This window comes from Ruditapes philippinarum, unplaced genomic scaffold (genome assembly GCF_026571515.1).
Source record: "Ruditapes philippinarum isolate M1 unplaced genomic scaffold, ASM2657151v2 ctg7562_1_1_1_1, whole genome shotgun sequence".
In the NCBI taxonomy this organism is placed as follows: Eukaryota; Metazoa; Mollusca; class Bivalvia; order Venerida; family Veneridae; genus Ruditapes; species Ruditapes philippinarum.
The window spans coordinates 1-24,714 of record NW_026863771.1 but is presented as its reverse complement, the minus strand read 5'-3'; the positions used below and the strand labels follow the sequence as shown (position 1 = coordinate 24,714).

Here is a 24,714-nt window from a genome sequence, read left to right as displayed (position 1 = left end):
GACTTTCAACTGGTATATAACAGGAAAGGCATTCCCGCCACTGCGTTTTATTAAAAATAGTTTGAGAGTCTTACTCTCAACATACAGGTATCAGGTTTCATCTTTAAAAATGGCCACTAAAGCTTTGATTTTAAACTTGCTCCAAATGACAATTTACATATATCTTATATAGAGTCTCAATAACAAGAAAATCTGCTTATATCCAAGTACTTACAGCCTAATGAATAATATATGTTTGGATCAGCTTTATAATGCAGGTGAATTAATTATTCTGATACGTCATTGTTAATCTGATTTTATACCAAATTTAACATATTTCTGTCATGTTTCGGCGGTCAGTCCACCAAACTGGCTTTCCTGGATTACTTACCATTAATAACCATTTTTTCCGCAAGTGATTGGCTATTTACTAAATATCACACATGATTTCTTAACCAATGGCACGGATTTATATTAAGATCCGTGCCATCGGCGAGAGACAAATGACCTTGGGACGAGACATTTTGCCTCGCTCGATGATCGAACCAGCGACTCCTGGCCTCAAGGTTATTAATCTTTTTATCTTAGAATCTCAGAATGCACACTGACCAATAAAAATCCTGAGATTTGAGACTGAAGTCAGAAAAAAGTATTATAACCTTGTAGCCTGAACTCAAGGTTATAAAAACTTTTGGCTGAGATTTCTCTTGGATCTCGGACTTTTAATTGGTCTTTTGCTCGTATTGTGCCGGTTTTCTGACAAATACGTCCCGAGATCTGAGTATGTCATTAGAACATTTCTTTGTGACCCATCCACCAACAAACATATGCTCTTCCTGGTTTAAACATATTTATTTAAGCTCGATTGCGAAACAATTTTTTTTCAACTCATATAAATCACTTTCGACTCCGCTTCCTGGAACCGATCAGCAACTGGTGTCTTATGAAGAAATATGGTCGTGATTCGATTAGGACTTGGACCCATGATCTCTGGGTTAAGAGGCAGACACCTTAACCACTAGGCCACCACTCCACTAAATGCTCTCCCTATAAAGGTAAGCAGGCGGACATATAATGTATACAAGATAATGATGATAAAATACTTGAGAAATGTTTTGGTCTACAAAAACAAAACACATAAATAACACAAAAACAGACGTTTTATAGTGTATTTTTTTTATTAAAATAAACTTTATTTTTACAAACAAGATGTTTAAAACAGGCATGAAAAAATACATGAATGTAAATCTGAATAAATATAATATTTATTATTATAAATGTGTTCATTTCCCTTACTGTTACAACCTGCACATTTACATGTTCATAAATAAAATAAAGGCGATCAAAAAAACATTCAACTTGTATCATTAATTTCAAATTAAGGTCATGAATGTACATGTATGCACAACAATTTAAAAAGAATCAATTTTAGATATACATGTATATAAATTGCCAGTACAGTTTAAAAAGATGTAAATATTTAGAAGTGCAATTGATATTCATAACCATGGATTAACTTTGTTATTTCTATCATACTTTTTCTAATTCAATCACTAACAATAATAGGAAAATAAGATGTTTATTTCAATTATACATGAACTTCGGAGGGGTAGAATTTGCACATAATCACTGGCCAAAAACATTTTTTTTTTCAGAATAAACTTTCGAAATATTGTTTCCCATACAAATACCACATGTACATTTAAACAGATATCCCTCAATATAATGCAAATATTAATTCTTAGCATTATATATGTACATTGTACTTGGTACACAAGCATAGCTATGCCAACACTCAATACCATCTAAAAATGCACTTCACCTGCTAAAACCAAAAGTGATCAGCCTTTGCCACCAGTATAAACCAGGCCAGATTGCATATCTGTGTAGTCAGACCAGGCTCTATACTGTTGGTACTGTAGCTCAATATTTGTATTTTGATTGTAACATCCATTAAAATAGAATGTTGAAAAGCTGAGCAAGACTGTTAAACAAATTGAGTAGGTTAAGGCACAAACATAAAGGGAGAAACACCGGACATTGAGAAAGAGTTCTCTGGTTCAACCATGTCTACCAATTTTATATTTTAACTATTGCTACACCTTATATAAATTTTTTCCAGACTATTTTGCACTTTCCCCCATATCTGACTAGTAGATACATAAGTTATAAAAAAGTAATGTAAATCACATGAAATGTCATTGACAATGACCAATCCCTTAAGTACAGTGTACAAATGTACACGTCATTCATTTTAGTTTGCCGTTTTCGTTGTCGGCAGACAACAAATTTTTCTAAAAAAAAAATAATTTAATATTAAGTCACAAATCCATCAAAGGCAACACTAAATGGTGGTGGCATGACAGGGTGGTTAAGGCATCAGACTAGTAATCTAATGATCACTTGCCACATGGGTTCAAACCCCGTTAGGTGCCAAGTCTTTGTTTCTTTGGGCAAGAAACTTTACACTCATTGCTCAGTACTAAAAAGATAAATTCATATTAAGACACTAGTTCTCCTATTTCAGTAATAAACTGTGTATGAAACAAAAAGTGCGTAAATCTATCACAGTTTTCTTCATCAAATCAATACAACAGAATTATTCCTAAACAAAAAGACAAAAATAACATTTGTATATAAATATGTAACTAACAATTCTCTTCAGATGTTTCCACTGTCTTGATATTTAGATATTTCAAACATACATGTATAAGCTCCATTAAAGGCACATTATGCCTCAGAAATCCCTAATTTTCCCCTTCTTCAGAAAGAGCTTATAAGTTTTAAGCAATTAAATAATGATTTTATAGCAAGCTAGATGCTTATCACCTGTAGAAAGTAGTGTGTAATCTAAAATTATCTGTTGTAAACAAAGTAGTATTTTGACTTCCATACAAAATACTCAATCATTATCACTAATTGTCAAAAGGCAATTTAGCCAATGAGTAACCTTTTGGAATATAAAACAGGTCACCAAAAATAAAAAAAGCTTTCGAGTAATAAAAAGTAAAGCATTCCTTGGGAATAATCGACCTTTAAACTACACAACAAAGAGCACATTATTCCAGTCTGACCACGGTTCAGATCTTGTTATGTTTACATGTAAATCTGCTCATCAGTAACAGACTCATTGGTCTTCTAATCAATTTAAAATTTCTAATAAATTAAGCCAACCAATCAAATCATCCGTTACAGAGAAGAAATTTACAAAAATCTCATTGAAGTCAGACAAGTATGTTTTAATTTAATACAAAGATTATTTTAAATATATTTTATGTGGGACGTTCAATTCTATCATTTTTGGTATGGAAGCATTGATTCAGGTTCCACCTTTTTTGTTCACAGGTAATATATGAAATCTTGAAAATCACATACACCTTTCTTGGTTTCTGGGTTTAAAAAATAGAAACTGATCCATTTTCATGAACACCATTGTGTCCACAAATTCCTTGATTGAAAGGTCACGAGAAGGTGACCTTCTATTGGTGACTGTCAGATCCTAATGCATAGCATAATTTTGTAACTGGGTTTAATTTGATTGACGTTATCCCAAATATTTCATAAAATTCATCGTAACACTGTCATATTTTGCTATGTAAAGTTTATCACATAATTTTTTCCACATGATTTACACAGAGAAGAGATAATCTCGTATCTATTCCACATATTTCGTGTGCTCCTCGTGATGTGTGGGTGGGGGTTTCGAACAACTGCACAGAGGTTGAGAAAACAACAGTTCAACTTCCTCTAATTTTGTCCCACTGGTTTCAGGTAATGTAATTCCCATAAAAACTAATGCAATTACCACAATTCCCACAAACAACCAGTATGTACCTGCAAAAAAAACAACAGAATTTTTTTCTTAATATGTAAAAATACAATGTATAACAGAGTAGCCAAAAATTCCTTTGCAAAAAGATACCACTAGAAAGTCAAAAATATTTCAACCCAAAATTCCATTCTTAAAATCTTAGTGAAACTTATTTTCACAGTAAATAAAGGTCAAAACCAGTCTGAATGAGAACATTAAATGTAAAGTAAAACTACTAAACTGGTATCAAAAACTTTCAACTTCTAGTTTTGTCCTGTACCAACTATATTTAGAATTGATTTTGAAATAAAAAAAATACATGTACCAGTCATTAACAATTAACGATGCATTCTGATTTTCTACAAACATGCTTGGAAGAAAACTAGGGAAATTTATGTTTAGCCTTGCTGACCTTGACCATGATTCATTCAAACTAAAACCAAAGTCCATCATAGAGAAGCATGATAGGTACAACCACAGAAAATATTAACAGTCAATAAATGAAGGTGCTATGTGAAAAGGTAAGTAAGTGCTAAAGGACAGTAGAAAAGACTGAAGGCCAGAATATAGGACAGAAGGCTGTTGGAAATGACAGAAGGATGTAGGAAAGGTCAGAAGATGGTAAAAAGAACAAGGATGGAAGGAAGGTTGAAAAGATGGAAAGAAGGTCAGAAGAAAGGACAGTAGGAAACAGTAAGAAAGAAAGGACAGATTGGCAGATGGCATGACCAAAGAAAGCACATAAGGACTACTGACAGAAGGATGGAAAGAAGGACAAATTGCTGGAAATTTTGACAGAAGGTTTAAAGAAAGGACAGTAGGAGACAGTATGGAAGAAAGGACAGATTGACAAATGGAAGGACCAGAGAAAGCAAATAAGGAAGGACAGACAGATGGAAAATAGAACAGACAGTTGAAAGAAAGGACAGAAGGTTGGAAGAAAAGACAGAAGAAAGGATACAAAGGATACCCGCTTCTCTATTTAAAGGTTTCAGAAGCATAAGAATCTTCAAATCAAACTTCTACTTACCATATTTAGTGATGGTTTCTGTAAGAGTGAGGAATGTCATTGAGACAACTAGATTAGATAGCCAGTTAGTTGCCGTAGCTAATGAGTTACATGTACTTCTTGCCCACAGAGGGTAAATCTCTGAGTTGATAGTCCATGGCATAGGTCCCATACCTGATAACATAAAGTAATTTATAACACACTCCATACTATATATGTATTAAATAAACTGAGCAATTTATTACATAACTTTAAAGGCCTATTATTCCTCAGAAATGTTTTTTTTTTAATTTTCAAAAGCTTTTTAAGTTTGGTGCACTTTTATAGTATCCAAAAAATTACTCATTGGCCAATTACCTGAACCATCTTAAATTTCATCTGTGTCTTTTGGGAAATAAGTACAGTTATGGTGAATTAGTATTTTGTATGGAACTCAAAATACTACTTTGTTCACATTTTCCTACCTTTATGCCAAATCATTTTATATTTATCTACTTCACAAAGTTTTTAAAAACTTTGTGAAGTAGATAATTATCATTTAAATGTTTCCAGAAATAATTTTATATTTATCACTTTCCTCAGGTAACAAGTATCTAACATTCTCTAAAACCATTATTTTAACATTATAAGAAAAAAAATATCTGTTTCTACTTTAAGATATTGCGGAGAATAAAGGAAAGACAGTTGTGACTTCAATATTTCAGATAGTGGCTACATTATCAAGTGGTCAACGTGTCAGGCTAGTAATCAAAGGTTTAAACCTTGTCAAGGACAAGTCGTTGTTTCCTTGAGCAAACAACTTAAAACTTACTGCATAGCAATGGTTGCTTTCATAAACTAATAGGAGAGTGTGCCTTAAGCTAATAGCTTACTATACAACTACAAGCAAACTAAAATAAATTTTGAATAAGCTTAACAAAAAAAGAGCAATAAATGTGTTGAATGAAAATAGGAAATATTTGTTTGGGTGTTGGGTTTTATGTTGCACCAACACAGTAAAAGTCATATGGTGATGTTTAGCTTTACTGGTGGAGGAAGACCTCAGATGGCATTCTATGCATTATTTCAGGCACAAATGGGCACCTGAGTAGAACAAATGATGTTCTGCAAGCTAGCTGGATAGCTTCCTCACAAGAAAGAATCCAAAGTCCTTGTTTGGATTTAAACCTTACATGGTGAGGGGCAAGTGGTTTGAAGTCAACGACCTTAACCACTCAGCCAAAGATCTCCCAAGATAAAAAATATAAAATGTTAAAAACTGACAAAATATTGCAGTTCACAAATATATTTTACATAATAGAATCAACCAGACTATCAATTCTTAACCCTTACCAGTCTAAATATCTAAAATGGACTTGCCCGTCTTTAATTTGGATGGAACTATTCATCATATTTATTGAATAGCCAACAGTCATATTGACTGAATAGTGAACAGTGCAGATAATGATCAGAAAGCGTGGTGATGCCACATCCTTTTGTTGTCTTTTCACAGTCTGCACTGTTTGTTATTTAGTCAACAGTTATCTTGAAACCTTCCTTACAGATCTTGGTGTGCACTGATGGCATGGATATACTCAGTTCCCACCAAATGGCTACTGGTTAATTTCGATATTTAGATAAATGTCTAATATTTATCAGACAACCTAAAATGCATCATAAATACCAAATCTATTTACCTGGTGCAAAAAACATGAGGTAGATTGCGAGGCCAGCAATTCCCATCCATGAGTAATCTGTCGGACAGTACTGGTATGCATATATCAGATCCGGTTCTTCCCCTGTTGTAGCATTACACCGTCCCACTGTATAATAATTTAAACACATTCTCTTATTTACAATGATATCCAACATAGTGATATTCTATTTGATTAATCAACAGCTATAACAGTTCTGCAATAAGAGTAACAAAATGCTCACTAGTGCAGTGTAGCCACTGCAGTTGGCCAATTCTGCAAATGACAATACATGTACAAGTATTTTGAATTTGCTAAAAAGAGTGAATTTTTCCAATGTACATTAAAAAAAAAAAAAAACTCAAATTGACCGCTGAATAAAAGTTGTGAAAAGTGAGACTGTTCGCATGTCGCGTGTAACATGTCAAATTGACCTTATAGTCGCCAATTTTTCAATCACATACTTTGTGATCTGTTTTCACAAAGGATCTTAATACCCAGCCTAGATGATCAATAAATTTTCAATTTTCTAAACCTTTCATCTCTTTGAAATTGTTACCTTTAGAATGACTTGAATCATCTCCATCTTTGGGTAGACATGATCCATTAACTACGCCCTGACCATAGTCATTGTAGCAAAATCCACAATCTACATTCTCTATACACTCTTCACAATAGCTGGAAATAAAACAAAACCATTCTATATGATGTAAATATATCACATCTGACTATAGGAATAATAGCAGTGATTAAAACTACCCCATGACTAAATGTATAGAGCTGGGGAAGTCTCCAAGTATGTGGCTGTTAGCTGCTAAAATTTCACTGAACTTGTCACACTTCACTTATGTATAAATTTAAGATATTAAGGATAGCAAGGATCAAAAGGTTTTCAGAATAATACAGAAATGTTAAATTACTGGTAGCCATGGCAAGAGTTATCGCCCTCTTCTGACTGAGCAATGGGTGGGGAATGGAAGGCTGCCAACTGGAATCCTACTGCCAAAACTATCAAGCTCAGCAATACACCTAAAATATAAACCAAACAAGACAATCATAATCAAGTCATATACAATTACCGAATTTCAAAGATGGTATCAAAGTATTGTCATAAGGGCCCTAAATTTGTCTATGTCCTAGAGTTAACATTGCTTCTGTTTATGTCACATATTCTCGTCAGATGTTTGTTTACAAAAAAAAAAGAGTGTTTTAAAACAAGAGGGCCATGATGGTCCTAAAGTCGCTCACCTGTATATAGGCCCCCGGAGCAGGGCCAGTTTAAACCCCAGGGCTTTTATTTGAACAAACTTGGTTGACACCCATTAGAAGATGTTTCATGCTAAACATCTAAGATCTAGCTTGTTGGGTTTTTTAATAGAAGTTGTTTTCTTTACACATATAGTTAAAAACAATGACACACCTGGGGCAGGGCCAGTTTTGACCCAAGGGCTTTTATTTGAACAATCTTTGTAGACACTTACTAGACAATTTTTCATGCTTAATATCTGAACTCTAGCTATTCAGGGTTTTTCAAAGAAGATTTTTAAGTTTTTGCTATACACATATAAGGAAAATCAATGTCCCCTGGGACGGGGCCAATTTTGACCCCAGGGCTTTTATTTGAACAAACTTTGTAGACACTCACTAGAAGATGCTTGGCGCTTAATATCTAAACTCTAGCTATTTGAGTTTTTTCAAAAAAGATTTTGTAAGTTTTTGTCATACACATATAAGGAAAATGAATGAACCCCGGGGCGGGGCCAATTTTGACCCCAGGGCTTTTATTTGAACAAACTTGGAAGACACTCACTAGCAGATGTTTCATGCTTAGTATCTAAACTCTAGCTATTTGTTTTTTTTTTCAAAAAAGATCTTTTAAGTTTTTGTTATAAACATATAAGGAAAATGAATGACTCCTGGGGCGGGGCCAATTTTGACCCCAGGGCTCTTATTTGAACGAACTTGGAAGACATCCATTAGAACATGTTTCATGCTAAATATCTTAGCTCTAGCTCTTTGCATTCTTTAAAAGAAATTTTTTTAAGTTTTTACTATATGCATATAGGGAAAATCAATGACCCCCTGGGGCGGGGCCAATTTTGACCCCAGGGCTTTTATTTGAACAAACTTGGTAGACACCTATTAGAAGATGTTTCATGCTAAATATCTTAGCTCTAGCTCTTTGGATTCTTTAAAAGAAGATTTTTTAAGTTTTTACTATATGCATATAGGGAAAATCAATGAACCCCTGGGGCGGGGCCAATTTTGACAGCAGGACTTTTATTTGAACAAACTGTGTAGACACTCACTAGAAGATGTTTCATGCCAAATATCTAAGCTCTAGCTCTTTGGGTTTTGAAGAAGAAGATATTTAAAGTTTTTTCTTTTGGTTGCCATGGCAACCAGAGTTCTGCATGGAATGGAATTCTTTGAACAACTTTGTTAAGGCTTACCACAAGGAACATCCCTGTGAAGTTTCATTATGATCTGCCTTATGGTTTCAGAGGAGATGTCGTTTTAAAAGTGTGAACGGACAACGGACGACGTACGACGGACGAAGAGTGATCCTAATAGCTCACTCTGAGCATATGCTCAGGTGAGCTAAAAACCAAAGTAAATTGAATGTATTTGCCAAATTTCTTCAATATTATACTAAGAACGCTTGGATCATTAGAAAATGTAGTGCATCAAACAACCACTGCTAAAATGTTTACGGTAACAATTCATTTGTAATTCTAGTAATTTTTGCAGACATAAATTTGAAGTTTTCACCAAACTGCCATTAATAAAGTGTACAAGACCACTAGAAAACAAATCCAACTGGTATAGTTGAAAAACAAGTACATGTAAAACATTTTAATAATAAATCAATATCAAAGTTTCGCAAAAAAAGATTTTTTTTTATCTAGAATTGTGCTATATATAGTAGGTAACAGCATTTGATATTCTACAGCAGTGGGAGCCTGGGCAGAACAAATAGCTACATTTCTATCTTGATAGAAACATATTGGATTTGAACCAGTAACAGTATGAGCAAACAATTCAAAGTCAATAATCTTACTCACTAGGCGACAATATGTTAACTTCAATCAAAACATGGGTATTATATATATGTATTGCGCAAAATGAATGATACAAAAATTAATGATTATCCATGTAAACATGCAATTAGAAACAAGTCTTTCAACATTGTAAATGCTTTTGGTTATAAAAAATATATTCAGGTTATGCATGTATTATTTAATCTTATTTGGACTCGTCTGTCAACCTTGTAAATGTGATTGGTTTTAAAAAAAAATTTCAGGTTATATTATTTAATTTTATTTGGACTTAAAATAAAACACTTCTTATACAAAGGTTTTCATTATTTACAGATTGGCAATCTATATCGGTTAAAGCCTGTTTATCAAAATATCCCCCTATACCCATAGCCAAATCAGTTGCTTTCATTGGCATATCATTCTGTTGCCTCAGATATAAATGACAACCCTGTATACAGGTTTTTTAACATACCAAACAAGCTTCCCATAATGAGTTTTTTTCTTCCCAATCTCTCTACAAGGAACAATGCCACTATAGTGAACACAAAATTAACACCAGCTGTGGCGGCAGCTAACCATATTGCATCACTTTGTTTCCGGACACCTGACATTTTGATTATAGTGGCACTGTAGTACCTAAAACACACAAAAATTGCATCAGTAACCTGTTTCTTGCTGACATTCTTATAATTATAGTACCATATGTGCAGCCAATCTGAATCTTAGCCTATCAGAATCACAAATAACTTTATTTTAATATTTCAAAATAAATACAAAATGATACAATAGAAATGTTTCCCTTGCAGAGAGAAATCAAAATATATAATCAAAATATAAAACTTTAAACATGAGCATGGCATGCAGTGTTAATGTCTATCTGTTAAAAGAACAAATATTAACAACAATTCTAAGATTAAAAGGAGCTTAACTCCAAAAATATAACTGCAGGAAATGGAGGAGCAAGTGGTTTAAAGTCAGCAACCCAAACCACTTGGCCAAGGAGGCCCCTTATGAATAATTAACATCACAGTTTGTAAGTAAATGCCTCTCAGATTCTTGCAAATCATTTTTTTTTCCCACATCAACAAATTATTGAAAATAATTTTCATTTTGTATCATCAGCGACTAAATTGTCAAAAGACTGCCCTGCCCTAACAGATTAAAGCCCTAACAGATTAAAAGCTAAATACCTAATATGTAAGAGAAAATGTTTCAACAGATTTGCTTAAGGTAGTTTTCAGTCACACTTTATCTATATGAAGAGGACTTAATTACTTATACAAGCTGTCCACTATTACCCTAACATTTACTAGTTACTAAGTAAGTCAAACATTTAACTGCTCGAAACACATACAACAGCTAGGTATACAACTAATTGAGATGAAATTAAGTATCAAATTTATGACATATTTCAGATAACAAATTTCAGACAACATAATATGTATACCAAAGTAGGTCCAATTACATATATAGATTCTTTAGTAACCTGGTTGCTCATGTAGGTCAAATTTTCCTGACATTTACATCTTAAAATTTGCTTTAAAGGGACCCCACTGACTGAACAGGAAATATTGTTTTCAAGGTCATTTGATGATGGTCCAGACCAATAACTTGAGTGCTAAATTCCAGATAATCGCTTTCTTCGTTTATCCAGAATAATTATTCTAATTGTGAAAAATGACACTCAAATTGGGCTAAAAATAGCATAAAATATGATTTTCAATTTTAGTTCTCAGTATATTACTTAATTATTGTTTGCATATCCTTTTTAGTTTGAAGTGCCTCTGCTGATCGGAAATTTGTGTTTTAGGCTTTTGGACCTCAGTGGAGTTCCTTCAAAGTATTCTAGTTCGATCAAAGTTAAATCAATTAAAATATATGACTTTTTTTTTCTTGACATTTCAGTCATACAAATTTGTGTTTATCAATAAGTATAATTTTAATTAAATTATAAATATTAAAATTGGTGACAAACACTAAAATTAGAAAATGGGTTTCCAATCTTACATGACAGTATTTATACCGGAAAGTTGCTGGAAAAGTTGTAAGCCACACCCCACAATGAGGGCCCTCCTTACAGGCGGAGTCCTCAATATCTTCATAAATACATTTGAACCTGAAGGAAAAAAGCAGGAAATAAGTTGTTGGGGTATTTTTTTACCAACGAAAATATGTGAAATATGGAAACAACATAAATAGTTTAAGAATTTCTTTTTCATTTATTCAATGCAATTCCAGTCATGGCTGTTCCAGACTTTGTATTGGTAAAAAAATTTCAAACCCATAGAAATGAGGGGCAAGTTCAAGGTCAGCAACTTTTACCACTTAGTCACAGACATCCAAAGAGCTTGTCTATCATCTCTCCGCCCCTCATTGTATGGAACAACATTGATGTTGAGAATGCTTATTGTAAGCTGTGAAATAGTTGAAGCTTAATACAGTTTAACCTCTGCAGAGCCAGCCCTCCATAAAGCAGTAACCTCTGTACAACATCCATATTATTTCTTTAATAATTATTTAACAATAAATTTAACCTCTATAGAGCAATACCTCTCAACAGAAACCAAAATCTTTGTCTCCATTATGGTATTGCTCTGCACAGGTTGTAATGTATATTGTAACTAATAAATGAAGAATTAATCATTAACTGGAAATATATACCTGATCTTTTTTCAAATCTCAAATACCTAATTTATATATATTTTTCATTTACTTTACTATGTACCAAATGACTATAATTCAGGCACCTGCTTTTTCCTTTTCCAGCCTATCTTCTTCAACAGTTGCCTCGATTTCTTCCAATTCTGATTCTATGTCTGTGGTCCCTCGTATATTTACTAGAACTGTTCGAGCTGTATCACTTTTTCCGTTAGCAATCAACCAACGAGGACTTTCTGGCAAGAAAATAAACCCGATAAACTGTACGATAGACGGCACAGCAGCAAGGCCTAACATCCATCTGTAAGTAACATAAGCATAAATAATTTAGGTAACATAAAGGAAAATCGAGTAAAAATTGTCAAGGCCTACTTCTAATTGAGCATGTTTTTGATGAACTGTTTTTGAGAGAGAAATATCTATAGTAATTCTTAAACAGATTTGCATTGTAACATAAGGTCAAATCTACTAACTTATAGAAGCTCTGAGGGGCGGATCAAGGAATATTTACCAGAGGGGGTCGCATAATCTTGATAAAAAATGCATATTCTAGAGGGGTTTAGCATTTTACTCATTATTCATAAGGGGTCATGACTCTTTTATCGCCATTCTGGATTGGCCCAAGCCTTTAATTAAGTGTAAATGATAAAAGAAGAACATTTCAACCATCACTGAAACAAAGTAAGATAAAAGAATAATGAAAAAATACCTTTAAAACACAGTCATGCTTCTCCATACTGTTAATAAAACATTCCCTTACCTCCATCCATTCTCTTTATCGTAACTAAAGGCGCCATCTACAACACTCGCCACACACTGACCGCCCGTTATAAACAGGTTATTAAGAGTTACCAGCCTTCCTCGCATATGCATTGGCGCACATTCCGCGATATAGACTGGCACCGTCATTGAAGCCATTCCTGGAAAAAGTTCCAAACCAGTCTTTGTCAAGCTTGTCTATACCATACAATATAATAATTACCTGACCATTTTCAAGTACTTCCACTAAAAGCTGCGCATAGGAACATGGGCAATTGTGACCTTTCTTAAAAGCTTTTATGAGCAGATTTATGTAAAGTTATCACTAAAGAGTACCTCCATCCATGTTCTTTGTCGTAACTAAATGCACCGTCAATAATACTGGCAATGCATTGTCCACCAGTTATGAAGAGTGTATTGAGGGTTACTAAACGGCCCCTCATAGACATTGGTGCACATTCAGCAATATATACGGGCACCGTCATGGACGCCATGCCTGAAACAATTATCTCCCCTTAAAACTCTGCCAATCTTCCGTAAAAACGTTTCATATGACATTTATTGCATTTTTGAAAATATTGGATGAAAAAAACTTCATGCATGGATAAAAAACTTCATGCAAACTCCATGCTCATAATCACAATGATATCTTTCTAACTGGTCAACCACCAGTCATTTATATGTATCAACTGATAAGCCCACCCCCTAACAGCCTGGTATAGTAGTGGACAGGAATTGTCAGTACTTTATTTTCTATCTGTCCCTGCTGGGTCAATACAATGGTTTTGCTCACACATCAAAATAGTTGGGGAAAAAAAATAATAAAAAAATATTTCCAACTTGCAGTGCTGGGGATTTTAGAACATATTTTAGATTTTACAAGTTACAATGGACCTTTAACATGGGCTTGAAAAGTCAAAGTGCCTAATATTTCCTGGAGGTGGATGAGCCAGGTTACAAAATTTGGAGCTGGCAAAAAATATATATATAATTAACAAATTGAAAATTAAATTCCATGACAAAACTGACAGCATGAAAATAGTTTCAAATACATGTACAATGTATTGATATATTTTATGTATGTTTTTTTTATATGGATTATTGTACATAATATAATTAAGCATTCTCAATAAAACCCTTAAAAAGCTTTAAAAATCAAAAATGGATTTGATAACTGCTGGCTGAAAAATAACAAGCTAATGACCTCTTTTAAAGTTTGTGCTGAAAGGTTAAAAACATGATGAAAAACTGAGTTTATACAGTTATAATGTAAAAATTAATTAGAAAAATATCCCATGGGAAAAAAATTTTATTTCAATTTTTAACTAAAAAATGCACTTTAAAATTCCCCTTTTTTTTCTTTTATACATTCTTAATATGTGTACATTAGTATTGTGTAAATTTTATAAAAGTTTTTTCAAATTTTCCAAATTACAATGTAATAAAGTTTTTTAAAAAATTTAAAACTTTAATTTTTATCATTAGGGTGATCATTAAATAATAAAGAAATATTCTGAAGTGTTTCAATAAAACCTAAAATAAACATTGTTTGTTTCCCTTCCTGCTACCTACCCACAATACCTACCCACAAAAAATCACAGGTACCTAAAAATTTATTGCCAAACAAAATTTTTTTTTTTTTACTAAACATGAGTCTGTCACAGAGGGAGGTAAATGCCTTAATGCCAGAAAGAAACAAGAAAGAAATTATCCAAGAAAGTTAGTCAGTCAGATGGCCAAACACATAATGCAGGGAAATTTTTTATCCAGCTACCAAAAATCATAATAAAAACCCTTATATATATCTATGAAACCAAAGGGGGTTGTAACGGTGCCTTGACTCTATATTGGGGTTATTTGTGACCAAAACTAGGTCCAGACCAAAAAAAAACAGGTGACAATCCAGGGATTTTTTCCAGGATTTTGGGAATACAACCCATACTAATGTAATTTGGGAATTTTAGCAATGTTTTGTTGAAAATTGGGATAAAAATGCATGACAGAAATTTTACAGTAATTTATTAAATGAATGCAAACATTCACTGTCTAGGATGGCATCTTCAAACATTTAAGCACTATTAGGCCTACAGTGAAGAAGCCCTTATTTTCAAAGATTTAAGAACAACATATTCAAATTCTTTTTAAACTTTCAATTGGGAATATTTTCCTGTGGATTGGGAAAAATATATACTATTTTCAATTGGGAATATGACCCAATAACGGCTGTAAGATAAGCCAAAAAAATCTCTGATATAGACATATATATAAGGATTTATAGACCTAGTTTTGGTCACAAATAACCCCAATATAGAGTCCAGGCACCGATACAACCCCCTATGTATGAAACATACCTATTCCCATGCCTAGAATGGCCCTACCAAGCACCAGCATCCAAAATTGGTAAGCTGCAGCCAAGACTACGGCCCCAACTGTGAACACAATACTTGCTAAAATAGTCGTCATCTTTCTACCAAACCTGTCATTTAACCAGCCTCCAATTAGAGCAAATATAAAAGCAAATCCTATTGTCACACTGACTATTACTTCTTCTTTAATTGAAGTTAATTGGAAACGATCTTTAATTAGCAACATAGCTCCAGAGACCACACCAGTATCATAACCAAATAAAAATCCACCAATTGCTGAGAAAAATGAAAGTACAAACACAAAGCATGGTGTGCTTCTTTCCTTTTGGTCCATTTTTGTATCTATTTTAATACTGCCCTCTTTTTCAGAATCCGAGCTATATTGAGCACGACCCATCCTTGCTGAAGTCTGGACTAAAAGTGATTGCTCGTCTGACATTCGAAGTCGTGAAGCTCAAAATCTTCGTTATCAGTATCACTATACAGCATTACTTTGACCCGTTTGTTTATCTCTAACCGCTAGTTCAAAGTGCATTTAAAAATAGATCAAATATCCGAAATTGGGTACTGTACGGTTACTACATCATTTAGTAACTAATATTCGATTTAATTTACTGACAATGCAATATTCTGCGAAAAAATCCCTCGCCATGTAAACCCTGTATTTTAAGCATCTAAATATCAATGAAGTTTTCCTGTTAAACTAAGGTAAAGCGTTATTAAAACAAGAGAAAAAAATTATACGTTAAATGTGTTGTATACATGTTCTGTTTACTTCCTGTACAAACTACGGAATACCTGAAGGGACATGTGCCATAATTATTCTTAATACGCGAATTGGCAAATTTCAAATGCCAGTCCCTTCCAAATTTGATACATGATATCAAATGGTCAGATACGTAAACAATAAACTTGTAGTTATTACATTTATAAATGTATGGGATGCCAAATCTACATGTATGTATATATACATTGTATATATAAATTCAAATTGGAAAATTTCAAGAGCTCTTCAAGTCTCAATTTCAATTAGAGATGTGCAAAATCATAGTACTGTAGAGAGTTTTTTTAAATGATTGGAAAGCTCTCTAATTCAATTATTAATATCAAACATTGATTAAATCGCGCAATAATTCAAGTGAATTGAAAACCTCTCCAATTCAAATGAAAATTTAAAAAGTCATGTTTTTTTCATACTCTTTTCTTTTTGGTACTTTTTATTCTACTTTATATATGTTTTTGCTGTTTGGTTTATATTTGGGTAGAATAATTAATGCACGGGACACGTACTTTTTAGAGTTGGGGTTGGGGCAGCCGGCTCGCAGTATATAATTAACCTGTGTTTCCGAATAATTATAATATAACAATTATAAAAATACGTAATACACATTCATAACTGGACAAAATTTTTTACTAAAACCATAAAATTATCGCGGAATGATTTTTTTTCTATAAAATGAACATGAAATACCTGAAAAGTCGAAGATAATAATAACTTTTTTGGCACTTTTATGCTAGTGTTTATTATTACTTCACTGACATGTGAAATTTGTTTTTTCGATTCCAACTGATAAAAGACCGTTAAAAAACCTTATAAAGTTGTATATGAATTCCTTAAACATTGCAATGTTCCATGCAAGTAGAATATTCAAAGACTAAAAGATGTAAATGTGTTTATTTTGTCAAGCTAAAATCCATTTTATCTTAATCAATTCAAATCAGCCATAAATCCAAATCAGTTCAGGAACGGGGAAATACTCCAAATCAGCCCGAAACGATTAGGGCCTACGCACCGTGTATATTATATACAATTTTCATTCTGCATGTCCCCTTATGTTACTAACTTAATTACTACGTGGTTTTCGACTTTAATTTTTAGTATTTTCTTCTGATGTAAGTGTTTGCAATACGATAGGTGCACCGGACAAATCTTTTTAATGACACACAGTAAACGTTATTTTAAATTAGGGACTCCACTGAGGTTTAAAAGCCTTTAAAACATAACATTAGAATTTCTTACATAAATGAACTGGGACGCTTTAAACAGAAATATATGCAAAGATAGTTAAGAAATATACTTTAAAATAAATCGAAAATCGTAGTTTTATGCTTTTCTTAGACTAATTTGAGGGACAAGCGTTTAACATTTTGGGACATTTTTTACAATTTGAATAATTATTCTGGAAAAACGAAGCACGCGAATGATCTGAAAGTTTGCACAAAGATTCGTGGTCTACACCTACATCAAATGGTACATTTATCTGGAAAAATATTTTCAGTCCCATCATGTCAAAAAACCTCAGTCGAGTCCCTTTAAAATGAAAAAAAAAGTCCATTAATTTTAGAGCAAATCTATATCATACAGACAAGAATAGATCTTTAAATATAAACTCAGCAGTGAGTGACACAACTGATCAGATGACATCATAAGATCAGATCATAAATATAGGACATTTTTTCATGTTAATTGCTCTATTTATTATTATATATAATAATGCAATTTGGTCGTAGTGAATCATATTTTATCTGTAACTGCATGTCGATAAAAAGCTTTTTCGATGCACCTACCGCTTTAATTACTTTTCTATCTTTCGAAAATAATACACACTATTATAGTTAAGCGTTATAATTTTATATAATAAAAAGTACGCTAAGAATAAAGTTACATTAAAAGTACATGTTTACATCCTGTACACAAATCTGTGGAATACTTGTATACATATTAATTAAAGAGTGATCTTGATATCATATCATCATTTTAGCCACTTTCAGAGCGTTTCTACCATCATCGGCAGCATGGAAACTATATGAGCCGCGTCATGACAAAACCAACATAATTAATGGGTTTGCGACCAGCATGGATCCAGACCAGCCTGCGCATCCGCGCAGTCTGATCAGGATCCATGCTGTTCGCTATCAGTTTGCCAGTGGAATTAAGTCTTTAACAATAAAAGTGCTTCTTTTGCGTAATGTGTAAATTTTATGTCCTAATTAAATTCATAACCTACTTACAACAAGAAGTATACAGTAATAAATTTAGATTGCTGCCATCGATCATTGCATCATTCTGTCATAATACGATGTGGGTATAAAGTTGCTCACTCAAAGAAACCACGGCTTTCCTCTGACGGGACTTAAACCCACACAGTCGGTAGCCCATCACATTACCTTCATTATTACAGGTCAATAAAGGAAAAAAATATGGCCAAAATTCCTCCAGGTAAATATTTGCAATAGATCTCCCACATTTAATTCACGTAAAACGTTTTCGAAACGTTTATGTTCTGCAGAAATAAAGTAATTTCTATTTTATACAAAAATGAAAAAAAAAAGGAAAATCTGTAAACTCAAGATTTGCCATGAAATTATATATGAACTTGTCAAAATTTCATAGAGAACTCAAAAGGACGACAAATGAAGACCCGCTTGGTTTGCGTAACTAGAGTTGTATATATCAATTCAAAACAGACATGCGAAAATAAGCCTTCTTAGTAATAACGATAAGAAAAGGTATGTTTTTAAAGTCTGCCCTTTCATAAAAGGGATGGACAAATTATTGTCCCCTTCTCGCATGAAAAGGGGACTTTTGTGATGCGTGTATGTGGTCGCACGTTCACTTTCCTATAAATATGTCATCGATGCGTGTAGGTGGCCGCACATGGTCGAAAGTCTCTAACAAAATGACAACGTTTTGGCACGGAAGCGGTCTTGTGCCATTTTATTTCAAACCTATAACTCGCAGTAAGGAGTTTTTAAAGCCTAATTAGGACTTTGTTACTCCAACTTATAAGCATTACTACAACTGTAACTCTAAATAAAATAGAAATATCACATTGACATGGTTCCCGGTCTTAAATTTGTTAGAGATTGAAATCGAAGATCAGCATCGTTTAGTAAGCATGTACCCAGCCGTCCAATATGAAAATGATATATTGGACGGTCATGAGGTACAAATGCAGATTGTCGATTTGTTAAATTTATTAGATATATAATGATAATATTTACTAACACAGTTTTGCTTGTTATTTAAAAAAAAACGCTATTTAGATGTACATTTGCTACCTGGTAGGAGGTCTTTATGTTTATAAATACTTTTCTGCCCCGACAGAAGAAAGTAAAATTATTAACATTGTCTTTTTGGAATGGTTTTACTTCATTTAGGAGGATATTCCATTTTACCCGTAATATGCTCCACATTTCCCCAAGGACAGGTTAAAATGGAACATTTCACAAGAGACGGTTTATTTGGTGATAGTTTCTAAAGCAGTACTGAAACTGGGTACAAGTTAGCGGTCACCGGTCGGGTTGGGCAAAAGTCGCAAAATGAAAAAGAGCGGGGGTGGGACTTTACAGTGGTCGCATTTAGACAAAAGTCGCTAAATACACGTGGTCGCATGGGCATGTAAGACTGTATATTAAAATATTATATCAAATTGTAGTAATATGGTGATATATTATGATTGTAGATTCATTAATAAACTAGGCTAGGACTTGTAGAAGACGTTAGAAAAACAGTTGATAGATTAAGATTTTTTGTAAATCTAAGTTTAAATGGGAATAAAACATAACATTGTGTTAGGATGTTTAATTTTTTGCCGTTTGAAAAATAGGCATTATTTTCTATAATAACAAACGATTTAAAAAGATCGTATTAAATAAGATAATGAAAACACTATATCGCGAAAGTACATGTATGATAATAATAATACGACAGCACTCGTTTACACGGAATTTCTAAAACGAAGCGAGGTAACCCTTGTAGCTGTGTTTAGTAGCAAATAATTAGATTATGTCCCTTACATTTAATAATGGAGAAAAGTTATTAGAATAGTTGAGGCGTGCCAAGCGAGGTAACCCTTGTATAATTAGATTATGTCCCTTACATTTAATAATAGAGAAAAGTAGGCATGCCACTGATTTGATATCATATGATCATGCCGTTTTCTTTTCTATTTTTTTGGAGACCGTTTAACGCAGGGTATTCCTTAGTTTAATATAATATTTAATTTTGTAATACCGTGAAGGATATTTTAATCGAGATAAAACAACACCTTAATTTGCAAACGTATAACGCAATAAATGTTTTAGTGGATAAAGTATATCATATCACGATTGTTTTTTTTAATATGATAATAACAGACACATTTAATGTTAAGTGAAAATTCAATGATTGCTTTTCTTCATATTTCTGTTTATTATATACATTTTTTGACAATACAATTTGAAAGAATTTCCGTTAAATTTTGTAAGCTGGCATAATTTAGAAGAAAGTAACGGAAATTCTTTAAAATTACATTTTAAATTTTATTCCATCAATATTTCTCAATAAGTCATTTATATATAATATACATATATATCGCACGAAAAATCGGCACGCCGCAGCGGGACTCGAACCACGGGTCTCTGGATTGCCGGTCCAGTATGCTAACCAATACACCTCAGCGGCTGTTGCGTTTTCTTCGCACTAATTGGCCTTATATATTTAAGTTATTTTTAACTTTTATTGTGACGTCATCACTTGCATGTATATAACCATAGCGGCGACATATTTCATGTAGCTGACTTACGGAAGGTCGGTGGTTCTTACCAGGTACCCGCTCGTGCCTGAAATAATGCTAGGAGGGGCACCTGGGGTCTTCCTCCACCAATGAAGCTGGAAAAAAAATCGACGAACAAGTCTCGGCGGGATGCTCTAGGATGGCCCGACTTGAGTGTACGGTCGCCCATGTGGGCTTTCCGGCGGCGACCTCAAATAAACGCATTAAAAAAAAACAACTATTTATACCTACTTTTACCGCAGTTGGCTGACTCAGTCACTATTGACTTTTCTTATTTTAAATATCTTTTGGCAAACACATTTCTTATTTTTAAAAGGCCACTACCACCCAAGAATAAATATATATGGAAGAAAGAAAGTCATGAGCGGGGAATTATTCATAGAAAAATCGCACGATAAATCGGCACGCCGCAGCCGGGACAATAATAGTTAAAAGTTAAAAGTTAAAAGTTAAAACTTGATCTAACTTAAATATATAAGGCCAATTAGCCTTACTTTTGTAAGGTTGGGAATCTCTATGAAAAAGGTTTAAAAAGTGTCTGTCGTTCTTAGGATATAACACGTGTTTCAGAAATGTTAAAAGATACCTCCTCTCTTATTCAACATTGTTGTTTAGTTTATAATTGTCATATCAAAGTGTAAATAGAACTGTTTACTTTTATTATCAAACACTGCATATTGTCAGTACATATATTGAATTAAGATAGAAAAAATTTATCAGTAAAATTTTGTTTGTTTATTCATTGAGTATCTGTGAACAAAACGAACGTAATAAAGACAGCAGTCGGTGTACTGTACGGATTAAAATTATCAATAATTAATAGCCTTGGTTTTAGTAGAAATTACATGTTAGTACGTCTATTGTAACTTTGAAAACTTTTATTTATTGAAATTCTGGCTTCCATAATTTTATATGTCACTTTTTTGACGTTGTGCGACAGTAAAGCTTTGGGTCAACCCTATTAGCAAAGGCTACCAGAAGTTTGGCAGTTCGTGTGCAGTACATAAAAACTATTAAAATCATCCTTATTAATCAAATTTGGGTCAAATAAAAATACCATTTGGTGAACAAATCAGTTTTGAATTAATTCATGTTTTTTTGAGAGAAAAAAAGAAACTTTAATGGCATCGTGTACTAAACTATCAATTAGGGAAATATGTAGAAATTGTATACCAATATGGAGTCTGCTTTCAAATGAAATCTCCGGAGACTTCAAGTTTTGGGAATTCTAGCATCTATTTTTAGTAACGGACCATACTTATTTTTTTTAATTGTACGATTTTAAATAAATACAAAAAAAAACATTAAAAATTCACGAATCATCACTCAAAACAATATGAATCCAACATGCTTTTTTGGGTAAATGTCTGTTATTGAATAAATAACCGATAAAATCAAAGGGTGCCGACACAAAAATCAGGATTGTGAGGGAAAAAGTGGGGTTGGCATGACACAAAATAGGATGAGAAAAGGAATGGAGGAATAGAAAAAAACAGGACGTTAACACAATTCTTTCAACAGTATCTATTTAATGCTTGGTTGTGATACAGCTTATATCGTCTTTTAACTAATCACCAGTAAGCTGTCTGGAACTAACCATTGTTTTTCATTATGAGAAATTAGTTTTGACAAAGCCAGTATTTCTGGATGTCGACACCTACTTAACCACCAGACAACCGCTTCCATAAGAGCTTTTTGTCTGTTCTAATACAGCCCTCGACATTAAAAAATAAGCAATACGTATTTTAACTAACATATACGGTAAACAGTACTGTACAATTCTTTAAAGAGTGTAAAACGGTAAGAAGAAAAACAACAGTTTTCTGAAGGCACGCAAATATTTTATTTATATTAACATATGATAACACACGTTCAATCTGGTTATAAAATAAAGATGTTGTTATTCTTTCCTTATAATTCTAACATGTTTTTTTTTCATATAAATTAATGAAATCTAAATATTATGTTTTATATAATTATTCAATTGCATGTAATTTCAAGAGGCATAAATACAACGTGATCAATTTTATGCTATGTCTTTTAAATATTTTTTCTGATTAACATACATACATATTTTTCACAAGCTTTAAAATACTATATGATATAAAACTCTAAACGGACACAAACCTTTGTATTTGTGTGAAAACACAGTACCAAGAAGAAGAGCGATTAAGGTTCAACTCGAATCAGGATTTTAATTTCCCAAGAACCAGCATTGTGAAGACACACGCTTTTTAAAACAAAACCACTTTATTATATTGCTTTCATGTATATTATGCTAAATTTTGAAAATTGTGATGTAGTCACTTTTAAAATGTAAATTAAACATTTATTGTACACATAAAGAAAATAAGTTTTAAACTCTGCACACTACACGTTAAGACAATAACTCAACATAGTGTCATTTAAAACTTTATAATTTTTTTTTATAAAGATAAGAGGCTGCCAAAGATAGTTTAAGCATTATCATATTTAATTGAGAATATCCGAGCGAGCTTTAATAGAAATGTCAAACAAGACAATCTCATGCTTTAAAATTTGCTAATCATTGCAGCCGCAAATGATGTTAAATGTTTTCAATATAAGAAACTTATCAACACATTTCTAATGCCCCGTCCCCGTAGTCAAGTTATATGCTGTCAGAAATCAACCCACTGAACACTGTATTAAGTGAAAATTGTATGGAAAGCAAATACTTATATCTGTACACATTGAAGTTGTACACGTCCCAAAAAGAAAAATAGTTAAAAATCGCACACAAACAACGACAAAGTCCCTCTAAAACAAATAATGAACAATAGGTTAGTAAAAGAAAACATTTAAATTATGATAATACATTAAATTTTATGAATACAAGCATTAAATTATACATGTATCACTTGATAAATTTTCTAATACAAAATTTTGATGCAGCAAGTATTTTGAGATACTATTATTATTTCTATTTGATAATATTAAACTGTAGAAAGATAAGTCATAGTGTTCAGATAGTTACGGAAGCGTATCAGGGCCTACAGTTGGTGAGATGTTTTGCGCTAAGTCGACTTATTTTAATTCGCGTTCATAAGATGTTTTTGCATTTCTCAATAAAATTTACTGACAAAGATGAGAAACTTTTAGGCATTGCAACTGAATTGTTCACGATATGCGTGAAGCTTTTGTCTCTTCGACAAAAATCCTGTCGAAACTTCGTGATTTCACGACTTTGCTGAAATATTTAGTAAGACACAAAGACGTTACTCGCATTGACAAATAGCTCACGTAATTCAACAAAGTTTTTTTGCAATGATTAAAAACTTCTACGCATTATGTATTAATCATAACGTCTTAACGTCTTCAAAAAGTTCCATGCATATCCTAATTACGGAAGCTTCAAAGGGTCACCTCTTACGCGATCTTTTGTGAGAAGATTTACGCAAGTCGAAAGAATTAAGGTGCAAAGTCATGATATCTTTAGTGTTTTCGCAAAAAATAATTCGAATAAACGAGAAGATTTGAGTTAATTGGCCAAATGTTTTCTTGCAAAAACAGAAACATTACACATAACGATTAATATTTTGACGAAAAATTAATAAAAGGTGTTTTTCGAAAAAAATAAAGAGGCAATACATGATGCATTTCACTTTCTCGAAAAAGATTATGACGCAATACCTAATTCATTTCACCTTCTCGCATTAACTTTTGATGCATTACCATAATAAATTTCATTTGATGAAAAATAAGTTTGCGCAATGCCTAAAGTGTATTCCGCTTTTCGTTATAAATTTTGTCGAGATCGTCTTCCGTTTTGCATACGATGGCTTATTATTTCGTTAAATAAGTTTTAATAAAATTGTGATATTCAAGACAACAGCAGGCAG

At 32.8% G+C, this 24,714-nt stretch overlaps 1 protein-coding gene across 2 annotated transcripts; it reads right to left on the bottom strand.

Annotated features, from left to right (window-relative positions):
- Positions 1-1,229: 1,229 nt before the first annotated feature.
- LOC132723284 (proton myo-inositol cotransporter-like) lies at positions 1,230-16,178 on the bottom strand. 2 transcript variants are annotated; one of them, XM_060707958.1, is made up of 10 exons: positions 15,282-16,178; positions 13,267-13,426; positions 12,261-12,472; positions 11,521-11,629; positions 9,986-10,149; positions 7,393-7,501; positions 7,032-7,150; positions 6,476-6,601; positions 4,821-4,973; positions 1,230-3,813 (listed from the first exon to the last, which is right to left on the bottom strand). In XM_060707958.1, exons 1-10 carry the CDS (start codon positions 15,733-15,735, stop codon positions 3,635-3,637), a joined length of 1,785 nt encoding a protein of 594 aa, XP_060563941.1. In that variant the 5' UTR covers positions 15,736-16,178; the 3' UTR covers positions 1,230-3,634. The 2 variants fall into 2 exon arrangements, with proteins under 2 accessions (XP_060563941.1, XP_060563940.1); XM_060707957.1 differs by lacking the exon at positions 13,267-13,426 and adding an exon at positions 12,932-13,091 and having other exon boundaries at positions 3,227-3,813; positions 15,282-16,095.
- Between the last annotated feature and the right edge of the window lie 8,536 nt (positions 16,179-24,714).

Coding starts and splice junctions, on each gene's coding strand:
- LOC132723284 (XM_060707958.1), bottom strand. CDS start 15,735: ATGTCAGACGAGCAATCACTTTTAGTCCAGACTTCAGCAAGGATGGGT. Junction 7,151..7,392: donor AACTCTTGCCATGGCTACCA/GTAATTTAACAT, acceptor TTTTATTTCCAG/CTATTGTGAAGAGTGTATAG. Junction 6,602..7,031: donor TGATTCAAGTCATTCTAAAG/GTAACAATTTCA, acceptor ATTATTATACAG/TGGGACGGTGTAATGCTACA.